Here is a 19,312-nt window from a genome sequence, read left to right as displayed (position 1 = left end):
AACAAGAGAAAAACCGACACGAGGGAACGCTTATGTGTTGCTATTGACAATGTGCATGTTTTATTAAATAAACGTTGTTGAGTGCTGTTTATTTTTAAGCACGAAACGCTTTTGAATTAATGCTTTTCTGTGTTGCTAAAGCTAGATAATTGCATACACATAAGGGTATTAGTGGGGTTAACACTGTTTAATCACTATGCTGTGGTAACGTTGTTTTGTCTCTTTTAATTAACCCCTTCAGCGCGGCGCGGATTTCCGCGCCGTGCTGAAGGTTGCGGGCGGGGCCGTGACGGAGCGGTTCCGTCATGCGCACAGCGCGACCGTCGCGCATGACGGAACCGCTCCGTCACAAGCATCGAAGGGGTTAAGATGGTCTATTGTGGCCTATTGTGGCCTACTAAAAGATGGCTGACTTTTGAAGCCTGGTTTCGAGTGAGAATTTGTGATGGAACAGGCCTTGCTGAATATGGACGCGAGTCATCTGTCCACAGTCCTTGCCTGGTTAAAACTTTCCGTGAGGACAGCAGCAGATCTGGGCATGTTTCCAGATGCATTGGGACAGCAGCCTTGGCAGCCTTGGAAAACAAAGGAGCTTTAAAGAAAGACTCTAAACTCTGAGCTCACCAGAGGAAATGTGTGGAAGTTGAGAAGAAACATTTTAAGATTTAGTTCCTGTTCTGTTTTTTTATTTTTGTGACTTTTTCTGAGCGGAGATTTTTCAAAATGTAGCGATGCTACATCCTTTCCTTCTCGCTCTGCTCAGCGGTTCGGCGGATGAAGAAATGTTAAATGTTTCTTTCCTTTGTTGTAAATATACTAGACCAGAGAGGGTTCCATTCCATTGCGTTTTGCTTTCTTCCCAAACCTGCGTTGGTGAGGATTGATGCTGTGAGGACGGTGACTTGGGAGATTTCTACCGAGAGACTTGTCCTGATGACCCATTCTGACATTTAGCTAGAATAGGTAATTATGAGAAAATGATTTATTCTGATTAATTTCTTTTGACTAATTTTAGATAAAGAATCATCATTTTAATACGGTGTTGGTGATTATTTCTTGTCAATTATTGAGTACTCTATTTAATTATTGATGTATAGATTGTTTAGATTATGACAATTGCAATAGCTAGGTCTTATCGACCTCGGTGTAGGTGTGGGGTTTAGGAGTTTAGGAGTTTTCTTTCCACAGGTTCAATGCTAGTAGAGTATTTGAGTGTATGTTAGTGAAATGGGCCCTAGTGTATGGTGAGTGTATGTGCGTGTAACTGTGAAATTATTCTATCCGTGGAAGTAGTGAGATTTTGTACACCCCAATCTGCATCACCACCACCATGTGGTATTGCAACCACAGGGCAGGTCGGGTGGGACGGGGTTGTGGATGCTGTGTCTCTGGACATGGTTGGTTCGTCGGGACATATTCCTGGTGGTTCAATGTTTGGTCGGTCTCTAAACACCAAAGCGGACAAATTTAGCCGTCAAAGCCTAGCGGATCATGAATGGCGTCTCCATCCAGAGGTGGTGCAAGTTCCCTTCAGAGATTGGGGAGAATCTTGGTTAAAGCTATGCACCACCGCCAAGAACATGCAATGCCAGCACTTCTGGGTGCTTGAATTTCCAATGGAACTTTCGTTAGGAGATGCTTTTTTTGTCTTGAGTGAATCTCAGGCCTCCTGTACGCCTTTCTGCCTGTACCACTCCTGCCCAGAGATCTCAAGAAGATCAGATACGACCAAGCCAGAGTCATTTATGTGGCTCCAGATTGGGCACGGAGAGCATGGTATCACGAACACCTGAGCATGAGCATCAGCCCTCCGATCAGGCTGCCTCTTCAGGAGGATCTACTGTCACAGCAACAGGGCAGGGTCCTACACCCGAACCTGCACACGCTCCACCATCATGCACGAAGATTGAGTGGCGACAGTTGACAGTTTTTGACTTCCATGTAGAAGTCTGCGATGTCATTCTGGTGACTAAGCGTCCCTCCACCAAGACATTATACACCTACCGTTGGGAAAAAAATGTTGGCTTGGTGTGCTACCTAAAATGTCGATCCCCTTTCTGCTTCTTTGTCTGATATTTATTCTTCTGTTAGCACTGTAAGGGTTTGCTTTGGGCACATTTATAAGGCATCTTTCTGCTGTATCGGTCTTCTTGCAGTTGCCACACCAGCTGTCCCTGTTTAAGTCACCTGTAGCAACTTGTTTTCTAAAAAGGACTACAACGCCTGTTTACTTCAAAACCCTTCATCACGCCCTTATGGGACTTGAATCTGGTCTTGATGTTCTTGATGTGCTCGCCCTTCGAGCTTATACACAAATGCCTTCTATGTCTTCTGACCATTCAAACTGTCTTTCTAGTGGCTATTAGATTGGCCATGAGGGTAGAGCAAACTACAGGAACTCTCGTGCCCCCTCAGTACAATGCAATCTTTCCAGAAAAATGTCTTCTGAGAACACATGCCTCTTTTCCTGCCAGAAGTGGTGACACCCTTTCATGTCGGCCAGATCATACCTTCTTTGCTTTGCCTCAACTTTCCAAAGAGGAATAAAGACTCCATCACCTGGATTCAAAAAGAGCATTATTGTTCTACGTTGATTGTACTATGGAACACCAGGTGGATGATGAGCTCTTCATTGGGTTCGCCAGAGCAAAGAAAGGGAAAACTGCAGAAAAGGACCATCTGAAGATGGATTGTGCTCTATATTAAAATCTGCTAAGCACTGGCCAAGAAGCAACCCCCTGAGGGCTTGCCTGCTAATTCCACGAGAGCCAAGGCACGGAGTTAGCTCATGGAGTTCCTGTCCTGGGCATCTGTCAAGCTGCAATGTGGGTATCTCTCCACATGTTTACCAAGCACTACTGCCTGGACAGTCAGGTACCTCATGATGGGGACTTTGCCCGTTCAGTCCTGCAGTACTTCCTGGTCTAAATCTGTTCGCGGACCCACTTCCGCTGAGGTATTGCTTGGGTATCCGCGCACTGGGGTGTCACCTATATAGGCACCACGCATGTCACTTCCAGCACGGACGACTTCAGTGGTGAGCAGAGCAGTGCCACCTACCAGCGTACAGTGGTACTGCTCAAGATTTTCCTCATCCAGTCTGATGCATGTAGAGTATTCTAAGGAAAAGAATCTGTGGTAGATAGTCTCTCTATCAGATAAGGCAACACTGAAGGCAAGTAACTTCGTTCATTAAGTAGAAACTTGATTTTTGTGCAGCGCTTAGCTTGTTCGTGGTCCTAAATTTCTGTTGTGTAAAAATCCTAAAAAATATATCAACATCTACGCAACCTCTTCGAATTATGCACTAATTTGCAATGCTGGGCTTCTATTTTATGCAGAATGCTACTATAGAGGAAGATACATTTTTACTGGCATTGAAAAAGCCCGAGTGCTTTAATTAGTGCCAGTGGTATCTAGTGATGGGCACCCGCACTCTTTATTTGTGACCAGTGCTTAATTTTTATCATCCGACTGCGACCCTGAGCAAGAGACAGGCAGAAAAGGAAGAAAGGAGGAAGAAGACAAACAAACAGCGGCAACCGGAGAAAGCAGGGATGAAAAAAACCTTTAAGAGTGCGTAAGAGACATGAAGTCAAGGGTGGTGGAAAAAAGGCATGAGATGGAATCAAGACTAGACAGCATTGGTGTTCATAAACCCTTGCATTCTTTGGGCAGCTGAAATTATTTTTGGGAAATGAACACTGAATATTACCAAACGCCACAAAAAAAGTGAGCAAAATGAGCCGCTCCTATATTTTATTTTTTTAAGTGATGCAAATAGCACCTCAGTGTAAATTATTAATCTGCCCACGGATTATAATTCTGACTTTGTTAACTGACTGTTTGTTGTGGGATTCTCGGTAACAATTTTACTCTTCGTGTCTTAAATTGCAAATGAGTCAAAGTAATTTAAAATAGAGGGCCTGTTTATGAAAGACGCGCAAATCCTGATGTGGGCGAAAAGTTCAAGTTTGTGCCCGATAGAGGATTTTGAATTTCATAGTAATTACCGCACCCATTGGTGTTTGCCAGCATGATTTTCACTGGGGCAGATCGGATGGGCAAACAGCGCACTGTCTACATTTGCACACCCTGTTTTGGGACAGGAATGTCCTCTGCATGGTGTACTGTCATGTCCCGTGCCCTGAGCTTACCAAGCATGCAGTCCATAGTGACTGAGGACTACCATCCCTGCTACTGGTTTACTCCTGGCATGCAGAGGTGGCAGCAAACCATTATTTTGTAGTGATCGTAGTGTGGCCAGACATTTTTATCTGAGTCACAAGAGAGGTGGTCTACTGACCCAATCATGTGAAGTCCTGCTGCTACAGATGAACCTGGATCCTTTCGCTAATATCCAGAGCAAATGCATGTGTGTACAAATGTGTCTGGTATGCGTGTCATACGCGGTATACTTGTCTGAGTGTACCAGATTGAAGAAGGCCCATTGCTTTCAGTTTTGGAAGCCCCTAGCCACAATATAGAGATGAGGTTGCTCTTCCAGGCAGTGAAAGTGTATTGCTTACATTCTTGAGCCTGGAGGGAGGGGACCTAGACACTGAAGTGGGGAAAGAGGAGACAAGCTCCCCTTAGAGCTTCAATGAGGTCCTTTTGCTGCAGAGTGTTGTTGATGTGTCAACCTGAATCCTGCCATCTGGTGGATGTTCGGGTAAAGGTTGTGGCTATAAGTCCTGTTGTCCGAGTATCCCTCCTGATCACATTAAGGTGTGGCTGTGGTAGCCAGGTGCAGAATGCCCACATAACTTTGTGCCTCTGTTGTGGGTGCTCCAGCCTGTGGTCCATCCTGCTGTCAGGATCATCACTCTAGCAAAGGCTGAGTCTGGGAAACATGATGAGGACACATTACCCAAACTGGTTCTGAATGTTCAGACAGAGAATACACATCCCATGTCTGCTTTAACAGTATATAAGTGGGAGCGTCTGACCGACTTGTTGCTCCAGTTCCAGGTTTGACCAAGGATGGAATTTCCACAGAGGTCCCGAAGGTCTTGCTACACAACCAAGGCTGTTGCATGCATGACAGGTGACATCAAATAGAGTCTGAGCTGGAAGAAGAGCTGTTCCTTGTCCTACAATGCCTGAAGGATCATGCAGGAGCTAGAGGGAAGGAGTGAGCAAATCCTGTAGGAGGAACAGACTAATAGTGTGAGTAGTACCCCAGCGCTATGGTTCTGTCTGACGGATACTCATAGAAGCATGTCTGGCGTGCTCTACACTTGGAGATTGTCCCCTCTTTCGTAGTCATGTGCCGGGCAAAGAGTTCCATCATTTGTGTTGTTGCAGCCTTGTCACTTGCTCCACTGTGTGTCTGAGTGGTCTGCGCCGCATAAGAAAAGAGTGCTACCAAGTCAAGGAACTCGACAAGCATTTTGCTAGGGCCTGGGCCAGGTGCACCGTTAAGCTAGAGACCAGAGTAATCCCGTGCACCTGCCTCAAGTATCCCTGAACAGAGTGGTATAGTGGCTAGCCCTATGGCACTTGCTAATCGTGTTCGCGTGAGGCCTTCGTTGTGAGAAAGGGGCTGTTCCTTTGAGGCACTTGGCAGAATGTGCGGCAGTCGAGACACTGACCGTATGTGCACCTGATCGAAACTCAACTGCCACTGTTGCAGCGCCTTGAAGAGACTTTGCTGCTGTCATTGCATGTGCATCCAAAATCGGACTTCCTTGGCCATGCAGTACCAAGCCCCTGACTCGACCTTCACACCCCAGTCCAGGAGGTGTCCCTTACACAACCAGTGGGCGTATCTGCCGCCAGGGTCTGAGTGACCAAAAGAGAGCTGCTGCCTGAGGATGGCTTCTGCTGCCTCCAGACACTGGTGCATTTCGTGTCAGGGCTGAGGAAGCGTGCAGGCGCACCATGCACCTGTGGCTGGCTCTTCTGCTCCCAGCTGTGGGAAAGCCAGGACTGAGGAGCGGGAGACCATGTAAGGCCTACCATGTGCCTTGAAAAAGGAGGAGGCGAAACTTGAGAGAAATTAACTGGTAACGACTATCAGACCTGGGGAGGGGTGCACTGCACCTGTAGATGACGATTAAGGTGAGTTGGAAGAGGGCAATGGGGAACATCCTCACTTAGAAAGGGATATCCCTGCACCAGAGACCCTGAGTACCTGATACTTTTGTGTGGTGTGTACTATTACGTTTTGCTGTACATTAAAGTACTTTTCTTTTTATAGAGATAAGCACTGGGCTGGACAATTGGTTATTGCACTGTTGAATTTGTTTTGAGTATTGGGTCTGTAGAACCCCCACACTTACCTCCCAGAAAAGCTTGTGTCTGCTTGCCATTGATACCACTGAGAGTCCTTTGCTGAAAAGGATGCACTTGGCCCAGTTTGCAAAGGCATAGTAGATTGGATCCCCATGGTATCCGAGACAAACAAACCCAGCCCCCCCCCTCCCCATGGCTGTGGCCCCCTAACCCCTGCATGCCCTACTACCCCCACCCCCCAAATGAGGCCTGCCACCTTGGAAGGAGGCCCTTTCCTTGTCGTTCTGACATTTCTAGCAGAGCACACAAATGTTAAAAAAGCATTATTTTTATGATTTTTTCATAACGGGCTATTTGTACCAAAATACAGTGACCCGCTGTACAGAGAACATTTTTTTTGTAGCAATAGGCTCTGGAACTTAAGGTGTAGTTACAGAACAGTAAAGTTTTGCTTTGGGTTCCATTGAAACTAGATTACAGAAACCAGGATTTCATGATGCTGGAAGTATGAGAACCATGTAATTGGAACATTGCAAGAGAGCAGACTGTGCAGTTGTTTTTTTACATTACACATAATTACAAAAAGGGGCTAATTTGAATAGCTGTGCAATCGTACGTTGCAATTACTCAACTAGTAAATATTATACCAGCTGTGGTATTTGCCAGGTGTGCTATTAACACACTGTTCAAATTTAGGCATGGTGCATTGGGCGATAATGTCTAGCTTACTTCCCTGTAATCGTTATTACACTGACTCTCCACTCCTTGTCCCAGTATTACTTCATGCAAACAAGACCCGCCTCTGTGAACCGGCACCCTCACTAAAGCATCTATTTCCCCCTTCCCTTATCTTGTGTAGGGCCACCACTTCTCATGAACATAAAGGGCCACCCTTTCCCATGAATATAAAAGAGGCAAATACACAATCATCTTTCTATGCTTTTGTAGTTTTTCCCTTTTCTTTCTAAGCTGTGGTGCAGGGGCCTGAAGTAGACAGTCAGTGGTGTGGTGCTAGTGCCCTTGCAGTTTAAGAGACTGAATGCAATTTGAGAGGCCCCCCTGTAAATCATGATGCGTTAGTGGTGCCGGGATTCACTCTGTTTAGGAATCATGAGCAGCGCAGAGATACTGAATATGCAGGAAACAGTTGCTGTGATGTCTTACAGTGGTGCTATGTCCTGAATGATCAACATCTGTGGCAGTGCTGGGGCACGCGGGGAACGGATTTCAACAGCGGTGCCATGACCCACATGCAATAGGCTGTGCCGGTGTTAGAGGAGGGTTTGAGGGGTATGGAGGTCTGCAGATCGCCAAACCCGTGAATATATTCAAGTAAGGCGGTGTGATTGGCCTGTGGATTCTTTGTTGGCAGATCTGATGGTTCAACCAGCTATTCCAACTGAAGACCACTACATTGCAAATGCAGTGGATAAGAAAGTAGAAACATCCTTGAAGAGAGCTTATGTTGGTTTAAGTTTGGCGAGAAGAGCTTTGATTTAGTAGGTCCATGGAAATGTAAAATATGAACACACAGTAGAAAATGTAAAAAACTGCGAAACATAACGCTACAACAGATACCAGCAGAAAGGCTTACACAGCTGTACGAACTGAAAGAACGGTGTATGCCAAAATCTTGTGCTGATGAGAGAAAGGTGAAGAGTTCACTTGAGGACATAATGAAATAAACTTGAAGGGATTGCAATTTAAGGCCAAATCATGTTTAGCAAACTTGAAGCTATTTATGGCTTTAGAACATGGTTTCACCGGCACGCACTTCGTTTTCCAAATAGATTGCAACTTGATTAGACAATGGGTGCAGGAAATCCAATGAGCTTAGAACACATGGAGGTCTTAGGTGCACAATGATAAAGCACACAAACCACTAAAGCTGCATTTACCACGAACACACATGCATTCACGGGTCTAAGAATGCTTAGTTTGTTAAGCATTGTTAGAAACTGCAATAAAGGATGTATATTGAATTAGGCTAAATTCAAGGGTCACGTGACTTCATGTTTCTTACGATTGGGATGTATTAATCTGTAGCTGATGATATTATTCAACTATGAACTTTTTTTAACCCTTATTGTTTAACTGTGTATAAAATAAGCTGTATGTGATGCATCAAATAGGGGCCGGCTCCCTGCCTGTGTGAGGAGGGTCAGTCTCCCTGTTGCGACAGTAAAGACCTGTCTTTACATTTTCAAAGAGGAGTCTGTGGCTTATCATTTTTCTTAAAGGTGTTAAGTCGCCCTGCAACAAACAGAACATCTTATGACTGTGTGAGGTACAAGAAATGTGATTAATTATTAAATAAATCTAGTTTTTAATGTAGGTATGTTTAAGGATGGTAATTTTCAAGAATATCTCTCTGGTTAAAAGGGGAATTAATGTCAACAATCCTGACTATGTCGAGATCTTGAGCCATCTAGTTCCAGTTGGGGGTCGTTTAGCTCTATTTTATGATGGGTGAAAGGTTGTTATCAAGGACAATTGGTATTGCCAGTAATATTTCAAGGCTATTCTATAGATTTCCAGTCAGTCCTTTCAATTTAAGGTACCTTCCCACTCCTTGGCTTCTGCTTGGAGAGGAGCATAGCACTGCAAGAGAATATCTTGCATCTTCGTCATACGAAAGCGATTAGCGCTGTTCCCTTTCAGGAGAAAGAAACTGTATGGTACTCTATAATAGTTTTAGTGAAGAAGTCATCGGGTGTTTTCAGACTTCTAAAAGACCTGAAGAGCATCAATTCAATTTTTTTTCTTTTTCAATCCACTTCAAAATCAACACGGCAACAGATTATTGCTCTAGTGGTGGAAGGGGATTTTCTAGTATCCAATATATCTACAAGATGCTTATCTGCATATTCCCATCAGGGACCCTCATCAGAGGTATCTAAGGTTCACTGAAGGAAGAATGCACTGGCCATTTCAAGCCCTTGTTTTCTAGGGTGAAAGCATCCCCCAGAATCATTACCAAGATGCTCCCTTGATATTGATCCTACACGAGGAAGGTGTACAAGTGCATCCTTACCCAGATGATATTTTAGTAGTTTCTCATTCTCAGGAATAGACAAGGCTGTATACGTTTACAACTGTTCAGAGACTAGAGGGATTTGGGTTGCTGATGAACTATCAGAAGTCTTGTCTACGCCCAGTACAGAGTCTGGAATATTTCAGATCATGGTCCAGACTGCCAAAGGGTTTGTATCTCTTCCCAACAGCAGAAGGGTCAAGCGATGGTGGACATGGTAGCTTCTGCTAGAAATTCATCCTGGGCCAGCTAGTGAGTGTCTTTGAGTACGGGGGCATGGATACATCCATTTGAGGAGAATGGGATCTGGGATTTAGGATTTTGCATAATCACAACCTCAAACACACTTTTTGCTCTATTTTTTCTTGAAGGGAGAGTGTATCTTTGTAGTACCTTGGGTTCATTTACATATGGCAACATTTGCACTTCTACTTCATATTCTTCATCATTGATCACCGGTATCTCAAAATTTAGAGGCCCTGATTCTTATGTTATAGATTCTGAAGCAGTAACTGCAATGGTGTTTTCTGCCAGCCAATCTAGAGTCAGGTGTTCACCTTTGTCTTCCAAATTTGGTGACTTTAACACAAACTGCGTTTGGGGGCAGTGTTAGGTCTGAGTTCAGTCCAGTGTCGATGGCTATTTCAAGAGAGAATCCATTCTTTCAATTGGAGGGAAATAACGGCAGTATTAAAGAGGAGATTCAGGGTTTAGCTCCAGTTTAATAAGTGACAATACAGTAACAATGACTTGCATGAAATGCCAATGTGCAACACATTCCCTTTTCCTAAACAATGTAGCATGGCAGATCTTCTCTCTGGGAAAGAAACATTTTGTGTCTCTCGGGCTAGTCCAAGTTCAGGGAAAATACAGTGTTCTAGTGTGTAGTAGTTCTTCTCATGTTGTTACTGCATCCTTCTCTGGTCTTGTTTATGTTCTTAGGTTTGAGCATTCATATGTAGATTTGTATGTCAATACATGGAATGTCACTGGTCACCTTGGAGGTTGGAACTCACTTGAAGTGGGGCAGTTGGAGGTCGAGCTGTGCTTCATGGAGCCTGCGTTGTTTGGGCTCTACTACCATGTAGCCTGTGAAGAAACTTCTTTCTACAAGAACCCTCTGTCTACGACTTATTCACTACATAGTGGACAGTCTAAATCTGATTTTTCCTTCCTCACAGGAATTCAGGTTATCAATTGCAGTATTTAAGAGAAATTGTCAGAGGTTCCGTTTTCCAAAGTGGACCTTTTTGCCGGTTCATACTATGCAGCATTTCCTCAGTTCTTTTCCTGGTTTCATGATCCTCTAGAATTTGAAACAGAAGCCTTGTTGAGTTTGTTTGCCAAAGGGTCTACTTTCCGAAGATTCTTCTGACTTCACTTCTAATTTCCAAGATCGGGAGAATAAGGTAGAGGTGATTGCAGTTCTAACTTTTGGCAAAGAAAGCAATCGTTTCCTCTGTTAAGATAATTAGGAGTTCAAGTTGTGATGGATTCTTCCATTAGATCCTTGCCCTCGTCGGCAACAACCTTGGTTGTCAGTAACCATCCAATATCCGACTCTATTGCGTTGTGGAGGTTGAAGGGAGATGGCTTGTTCATGTATGTTTATATCCACTGGTACCTCTCTTCGCTCAAGTATCAGAAAAATCAAAACCCTCTTTTTCAGTGTTCAACAAAGAATATTTGCAATTTCTTCAGAACTGGTTTGATAAGGTTTTTGTTCTGAACACACTGAACTTACAATGCCCAGTTGTCAAAAGTTCACCATGCTGTTCCTTCACTTATGTAAAAGATTCAGTCAACAGATTTTTATGGATTTTGAGTTCTCAAGGTTTAAAGTTCGAAGACTTGTGTCTCTTCAGGTCCTCCCTTCACTTTCATAGGCCCTCCAGAATCCACCTTTTGAACCTTTAAAAGAGGTGACTGAATGTTTTTGACATGGAAATCTATTTTGGTGGCCATTATGACCACAGGATATCTGAGGGAATTGGATGAATTATAATGTAATCTCCACCTTATTGAAAGGTATTTGAGGACAAGCATGTTCTTAAACTATGTCTTGGCTTTATTCCTAATATTTATTTTTTCATGTAAATGGTTCTTCCTGTTTTATGCCGCAGTCCACTTTCAGATCAGGAATATCATTTAAAATAACTGGATGTGGTTAGAGCTGTTCATATGTATCTACATCGATCAACTGTATCGGGAAAAAAAAATGTTGTCTTGTTTATCAAGTTTGGTCCAGTCAAACCTGGTTATAAGTCATCATCGTTGACATTGATTTGTTGGATAAAATAATTGCTTTATCCCATTCTTATGCAGGTTAACTCTTCCTAGGTTCCATCCAAGCCCAATCCTTTCATTGAGTGACACCTTTTCGGCTGAATGGGGTGGGGCCTCTACTAATGACATTTGTTGAGCTGCTATTTAGGCCAGTGCATCCATGTTTGTCAGTCATTCCAGACTGATCCTTCCTCAATGGTTGGAACTTGATTTTGGAATAAATGTTTTCTTGAACAGGTCTGTGTTTTAAAATTGGTGCATACGTTGATTCAGGAGTCTTTCCCATAATTAAATGTATATTTTGTGTGGTACGACAACTTTTCTTTGTTTTTAACAGAAAAACTCTGCAAAGAAGGCTTTCTGCTTGGATATGCCTGTAATAAGTAAGGGATAGTATGAGGAATGAAGATAAGGAGGTAATGTCTAGATTACTTATCTGCCAATCTTCATTGATATCAGTCTTCATTTCTCCTCCCAATATTTGCATTCCCTCCCTTACTCCTCAAACTTCTTCAAGAGGGTTGTAAGCTTAAATATTATAGGATTGGGAGTTTGCTTCCTTTATATTCGTGAGAAGGGTGGTCCTACACAAATAATGCAAAGTGAAAAAGGTGCTTGGTAGAGTGTGCTGGTTCTCGGAGGTAGAACCTCTTTGCATTCAGTAAGTACTGGGACGAGAAATTGAGAATCAGTCTAATGAAAATTACTAGTAAGTAATCAAAGCAGGAACCAACAATTCGTTGTTGTGTATATGGGAAACGCGTGGTAATTTCACACCCAGTAAATACTGCAGCTGGCCTATTGAAATTTAACAGGTGTGCCATAACCACCCAGGATTGTACAGCTATTGAGATGAGCCCAGAAATGTGTATACCTGTACAATGTATAAAAAATATACACAGGGCGACATGTGGTACAAGGGTGAAGTAGTTACATTTGCACGTCTTCAACAACAGTATGACCTGGCGCCCTCAGAATGGTTCCGATATACGCAGATTAAACATGCCTTACTGTCAAAACTACCACCCGGCACTGGGGTACCGGAGGCATCGCCCATGGAGGATAGGTTATTGACAGAGTATATGCTAAAGAAGGCCACGTCACTCACATACCGCAAGCTAGTGAACAACCTACCGGACCCGACGGGTCCTCTCCAAGAGAAATGGTCCCGTGATATAGGCGAGTTTGACGAGCCGGAATGGCGGGAGGCATTGGCTTCACCGCGAGAGGCGGGCAAACCCTCAAGGTTTCGGCTGGTACAGATCCGGATTCTAGACCGCTCATATTACACCAGACACACTCTGCACAGAATAGGTAGAGCACCACATCCGTTCTGTCTGCGCGGCTGCGGGGAGGTGGGGAATTTTTCCCATACCATATGTGAGTGTCCCGTAATCCAAGAATACTGGAAGCGGGTGATGCGGACATTGTCACAGTCGGGGGGAGTGTCATTAGTGCTGGAACCTAGACGCTGTCTGCTGAATGTATGGGAACCTAATGACCTCACTTGTCAAGCTCAGAGCTGGGCTACACTGGGGATTATGATAGCTAAGCGAAACATAGCCCAAAAATAGGGGACGGGGAGGCACCATCGCTAATCGCATGGGAAAAGGAGATAAACGGGGCCATGCTAGCTGAACGATCAGCGTTTATTAGACGGGGATGCCCTCTTAAGTGGGGTAAAGTGTGGGGGGCATGGAATAAATTCAGAGGTGACCTATGCGATCCACCATCGGAGCAGGAAGATGAAACCTCGGACACAGACTGATGGGGGAGACTTCCGAGTGGACATACGGGGCGTTGATATCAGAGATGTAAAGTTGCAGGAAGGTGATTTCAAGGGGTTGACTCTGACATCCTGTATTGTAATGTTCTATACTGTGACAAAACTGCATATTCAACTGCTATTCTGTACTACTAAAATAAAAAAATAAAAAATAAATATACACAGTCTGCTGTCCTACACCGGTCCATTTACATGCCCCTCTTCCTGTCCTCTTCATCAAATCCCCGTTTCTGTAGTTTAGTTTCAGTGGAACCCAAATCACGCATCATTGCACCATAAACCTCACCTTTTGTTTCCGAGCCTCCTGCCGCAACGGAAATGTTCTCTGTACAGCGGCCTGCTGCCTTTTGATTCTTATGTCCTCCAAAGAAACGTTCCTATAAATACTATTTTTGTTAAGGTTATATGTTCTGTTAGACAATTTTGCTAGTATGCGTTGCAAAGGTGTATTAGAAAAAGCAGAATCCATTATTTTTGCTGCAACAGGGGGTATCCATTTGTTTTTAGCAGATAATGTTCGAAACAGTTCGAATGAATACAGAAATTGTCATAATTCGTATTTGTAGAACATTGTGGTATTCTGAAAAGAACAGATTTTGTTTAAGATGACGTTTGGAACTTTTATATGCCTCCAATTTTATTTTTCCTAAAATGCCCTGCAGTCTTCTTTTTTATGCGGTGGCAGGAGTAATTCTTGGAACGGAATAATCCTGGGTGCCTTCACCACAGTGACCATCTAGACCAGGCCCGTCTGGGTGCATTCTAGAGTTTCAGGATGCACACTTAAGATACATGTATCTGTGTAACCCACAATTGACAAAAACTTCTTCCAAATGTGGGTGTTTTGTACATCTACCCACCCTGACAGGAGAGTTACTCCTGTGCTTTGCTGGAGTAAATCTTTGATCAGAATTTGTGAATTTCCACTCATCCTAGGAGTTTCTGGTTGTTCACAAACTTTCAAGTTAAACCACACCTTGATGCTCCCACTTCCCACACATTGCAAGTGGTTACAAATGCATAATTGTATGAGGATGGAACATACATTTAAGCCATAGTAAACCCGTGTATGCCCATCGGGTTTCCTATTGCAAAAGTCCTAAAAGGTGTAAATGGAGCCATTCCAGCTGAAAATGACAATGAATATGGCCTATTGAATGTAATTGATAATAGTTCACATACTGGTTATCCTGAAAAGGTGATATGGATCTGGTGCTCTTAACCAAGTGTTGGATCTTAGTCCATAAGGTTTTTATAAACAGTGCTACTGTCTAACTGACTGTCCTTGAGGACTTGGCCACGATGCTCTTAGCGCCTCATTGAAAAGTCCATGTGCACACGACCCTCCGGGAGATGCTGTAGGCATTCCCATACATGCGCCAGTTCCAATGTTAGTGAATAGATAAAGACGAATGTAAATCTCTGAGCATTTAGTGTCTTAAGGTCTGCTGGAAGCCCAAATGTTTTATAGAGTCTCGAAACTAACAGAGCTCCTGTGTTTCTGTGTTAGTAATTGTTTTTCTCTCTTCTATGTGTCCAGACAGCTGCCATCACCTACGACTACCTGCTCACCCTCAGAAATGTCCAGGATGGATCTCTGGAGTACACCAGCCTGAAATCAGAGGTGAGTAATCGGGGAGCTGCATTACAAATGACATTGGAGTCCAGGGCCAACTCCAGTGGATAAGCCAGGTTGGACCGGCCAATCCAAGTCTTCGAGGGGCACCTAAGGGACATTTGTGACACGACTGTTCCGTTGTAGTTTTTTTTTTTAACATTCCCTATAGGGCAGCGGCCTGCCCTCAGTGCCTAGTCGCCTTGCTTCCATGGTAACCAACATGTACTGATTTTCTTCTGCCTCCTTTTACTGTATTCACAAAGTTTTGTGCGGAGCTGATCTTAAGTTTCTTGGAGGATCTTTCAGATGCTCCTGCGGAGAAGGAGTTTGCAGAAATTTGGTAAAGTGCATCATCTCGGTGCTCCAGTATCTCTTGATCCTTCTCAATGCACATGTATGTGAATTTATCCCAAAGAGGCAGGGCTCATTCCGGGATGTGTCCTGTGCATGTCTTAAACCGCTCTAGAGGATATATTTACAAATCTAATTTGTATGCAAATATGAAGAGGTCAACAGTAGACTGAAATCTTAAGTTATTGTTCATATCTTTTCATAGAAAATGAGCCGATTTCTTAGGAAGACCAACTCTGTGACCCATCCAACAGGCTGCGCATTCTAAGTTTATCCACATCACGGTATTATTAGGGAACATAACAAATATGCACTTCATTGCAGTTTCGGCTTCCAGTAAATGCTCAGTCCTTGCTACAAGATCCTCAGGTCTCATACACTTGTTTTAATTCTCAGTTAGCTGTCTTCTAATCACTGCCCTCCCTTTCTTCCTAATCAGTGCATATCTTCTCTGTAACGCATGCAGTGTGCCTGCCTGCTGCCTCTAATGCACTGGGTGACCGGATGGCCCCTTGTCACCAGGACAACACTTTTACAGTCCTGCACTTTGCTTTCTAATACCATTGTTATTTGTGGTTGCCACCTGGCTGCTTTTTTACTGGCATGCACTGTATTTTTAGGTCTCGCCTACGCAGCGCACATGCGTTGCATAGGATGGGACCTCTTGTAATCAATTAGCTTTTTCGGCGAAAAACATGCACGCGTTGCATTGCTTTCAATGGCAACGCGTGCATGTTTGGTGATTCCCTTGCGGGAGTGAGCTTTGGATGGTGCCCCTGCTCGCTCCCGCAAGGGAAACGCTGTGTGTGCTCTCAGACGCACTCCCCCCATCCCCCCCTCCTCAGCGCCTACAGGCGCGCAGGGGCCATTTTTTTTATTTTTTATTATCTCGCGCCGTACCCGCTTTCACTTTCGTAGAAGCAGGTGCGCTGTCCCAGATGTCGAAAGTCTGCAGCTCTGGCCGTTTTGCTTGTGCTATTGCAGTCGAGTAATATTACGTGCGACTCTTGGTGAGTATTATGAAAGAGCTCAGTGGGATACTTTCTTCCTGGTTTTCTACAATGGCTTTTAGAAAAAGTTATTTGGGGTTGTAATTTCACATCCAGGGCTCTGATTGCAAAGAGCTGCAAAACGAGCAGTTTATGAAGTGTAAATTGCGGCCTCCTCCTAAAGACATGCTCCACAGAGTTTCTAAGAGTCGAGCTGTTGCCGTGCCCTGTAATTGTTTCCCATACTCTGTTTTCTTTTGCCCACCCTCCCTTCTTCCAATCACTGCCTGCCGCCCCCTCGCAGATATTGGCAGGGTGTGGAGCCTTTCATTAGAGGCTCTTTCTGCTCGCCTTGGGCTGGGCATTTCAAACAGGTGGTGGGGTGGATTCCCACACACAGCTAATCCACAGAAGAAGCTCAAATCGTGCTACTCGTATGTGTGCCCTCTCGTTGCAGGCAGATTAGCGACTCTCACATTGCTATGCAGTACAATTGGCTCACATACATTCACCTACCACTCTTTAAGTGTATAGTTTTTTTTTTTAGCCTGTGGTGTCCTAAAAAGCAGTTCAGTGGTACTATTTTGCAATGGAACCTGTATCTGTTACTTTTTGTACACCTGTACATTAAAAAAATACACTTGCAGAAGTCAGCCAGTGTTAAGTATGTAGTCTAGTGTCATAGTAGGCCTCCTTTTGCACAAGTTCCTTCGTGGCTAAAAGCGTTCACTTTGTGTGTGGTTATTTTTTACTTAGACTGTCTTTTCCAACAGACATCTCGGCTCACAATTTTTACATTTGCCCAAGGCCATCTTGGGGTCTCGGAGGGCAAGGTTCATTGATAACATGAAAAGGCCACTTCGAACAGAGCACTGTTTGCGTGCAGCCCCGCCCATCTCCCTGGTTTCTAGCATAGTTTCGCTATCAAAGTAATGCTAGTGGTAAATTGTGAGAAATATCGAAGCCAGCCTGTTAGCCATTTTAAGGCTAAAATGTGCCTACAGCACACACACACCGTGTATGCATTTACACGCTCTCCCTGAGAAAAGGTTATTAATTTTTTTTAACTTTTCCCAATGTGAACTCTTGCGTAAATAATGCATTAATACATGCTCACCAGAAAATTTAATTTAAATTAAATGTGAGGTCACCTCACCATTAATTCAAACAAGTATCCTTTCTGAAGCTTTTCTTCAAAACAAAGTAGCTTGAAGCATCACTCCGGACCTAAATGGCTTAGCCAATGTTTTTTTACCAATGTGGTACAACTTCCCAGATGCTGAGCAGCATAGCTAAAGAAGAAAAACAAGCATTGGCATAGCCAATAGGTCTCGCCTTAGAGACCTTATAAGTGTTTAGCCATGCAACAGTTGATGTTGTTGCACCAAGGATATTGTGCTGGATAACTAAACACTTATAAGGTCCCAAAGGCGAGACCTATTGGCTATGCCAATGCTTGTTTATGTTCCGGCTAGTACAAAAATTAGGAAAATCACTTAAATCCGTTCAATACTGGAAATATTTCCCTGCTGAAAATTACAGTAAACAAAGACCGAAAAGGTCTTTATAAATTGATACAAAAGATTTTACATTAAATTCGTTTTAAATACCATGTCTGGGCCTTTGCAAAATCTTAAAACATGAACAAATGGCTGGTATTTTTATTTGGGAAACGTGACAACCTTGTATGTTATCAGATGTGTTGGTCCAACTGACACAATTATACAATTAACTACCACTGCAATCTCCTGATTGCAGAGCTATTTAAAATCAAAACCCAAAACTGGAAAAGTTATGTCCCAGTGACATGGAGTCATCTGGTCGCCCTAGTGATGCACGCAATGCATTTTGTTCCTCCATAGTTTGTCTGACAGGTCTCGCAGTTTAAGTAGGCAGTGTGAAGTCCCTGCAGTGCATGCCATTGGTCATGATACTTAATCCAGTGTACACTGTTTGTCTTGTTTCCCACTCAATGGCTCCTTTTGTGGGTTTCTCCTTCGGATTACCACGTCCCCCTCGCAGTATACATCGAAAGTTACTCCTTCCTAATAGAGTACACCATTGTCTGAAAAACATATCTAGGTGCTGATTTTGTTTGTTTTCTTTGTCTTGAACTCCCTACTCGTGGCCGTGCAGCAAATGAGGGGGATCCCACTGGATCTCCGTTTCAGCAGCTATTTCTGTGCCAGATTTGTGATCTCGCTGACCCAGTAAAATATGCTCAATGTGTCCTGGTGTCATTTCCTGAACACGGACACAATTCAGCAGTGCCTGCAGGTTGTCTGCTTTATGTTGTGAGAAGCAACCTACAGGCGGAGATGGGCTTTCATATTTTTATTTCTAGCTGGGTCCAAAACAAAGGCCTGAAATAAAAGTCAATCAGCCCTTCTTTTAGTCAAGTATCATCCTGTCTGGGAGCAATCTGGAGCTTATCACCTTGATGCCAATGCAGTGGAAGGATGCAAAGGCACAGAGCTTATCAATTTGCAAATGCTTTAGCGAAACTATGGTTTAAAGGCAGGTTTTTTACTTTGATCAACCCCTATTTAAGAGATGCGCATGTCCTGTAAGAATGCCATGCGTATTTGTGTGTAGGAATAATTACACAAATAATGATTTAGATGGCACTTAAAATAATTTTTTGTTTATTTATTATAGCATTTCTCATCCTGGTGTAAAGTTTCAGAGCGATTTCAATTGCACACACACAGACTATTAAATCAGTGTACAGGAAATGTTACATAAGACAATGAGGGTTATAAGGTGCGGGAGTTACATATTGTCCCTACTTGTAGACATTATATCCACCTCATAGGCACAGTAGCACACCAGAGTAAAGTCACTGTCACAGTTCTTTGAATACGTTAATCCTCATCAATATAATATTACACTTAATACAATTGTGTCCATTAAACTGTGCCAAATAACACAGAAAACTTTAAATAATGGTCCAATTCCACGTCGAGATGTCAATGGTTAAACTTTTATTCCAAATTCACACAGCAGCCGAC

At 43.5% G+C, this 19,312-nt stretch overlaps 1 protein-coding gene across 1 annotated transcript in view; it reads left to right on the top strand.

Moving 5' to 3' along the window:
• ADCK1 (aarF domain containing kinase 1) overlaps positions 1–19,312 on the top strand; it is an 805,280-nt gene that overhangs the window by 95,983 nt on the left and 689,985 nt on the right. Inside the window, exon 3 of the mRNA XM_085626629.1 lies at positions 14,884–14,967. Coding sequence (XP_085482755.1) covers positions 14,884–14,967 — 84 coding nt within the window. The remainder of the gene's footprint in view (positions 1–14,883; positions 14,968–19,312) is intronic.

The sequence above is a fragment of the Triturus cristatus genome, chromosome 9 (genome assembly GCF_964204655.1).
Source record: "Triturus cristatus chromosome 9, aTriCri1.1, whole genome shotgun sequence".
NCBI classification, from domain to species: Eukaryota; Metazoa; Chordata; class Amphibia; order Caudata; family Salamandridae; genus Triturus; species Triturus cristatus.
Note: the sequence above shows the minus strand (reverse complement) of the source record. Positions and strands in the feature narration are given on the sequence as shown.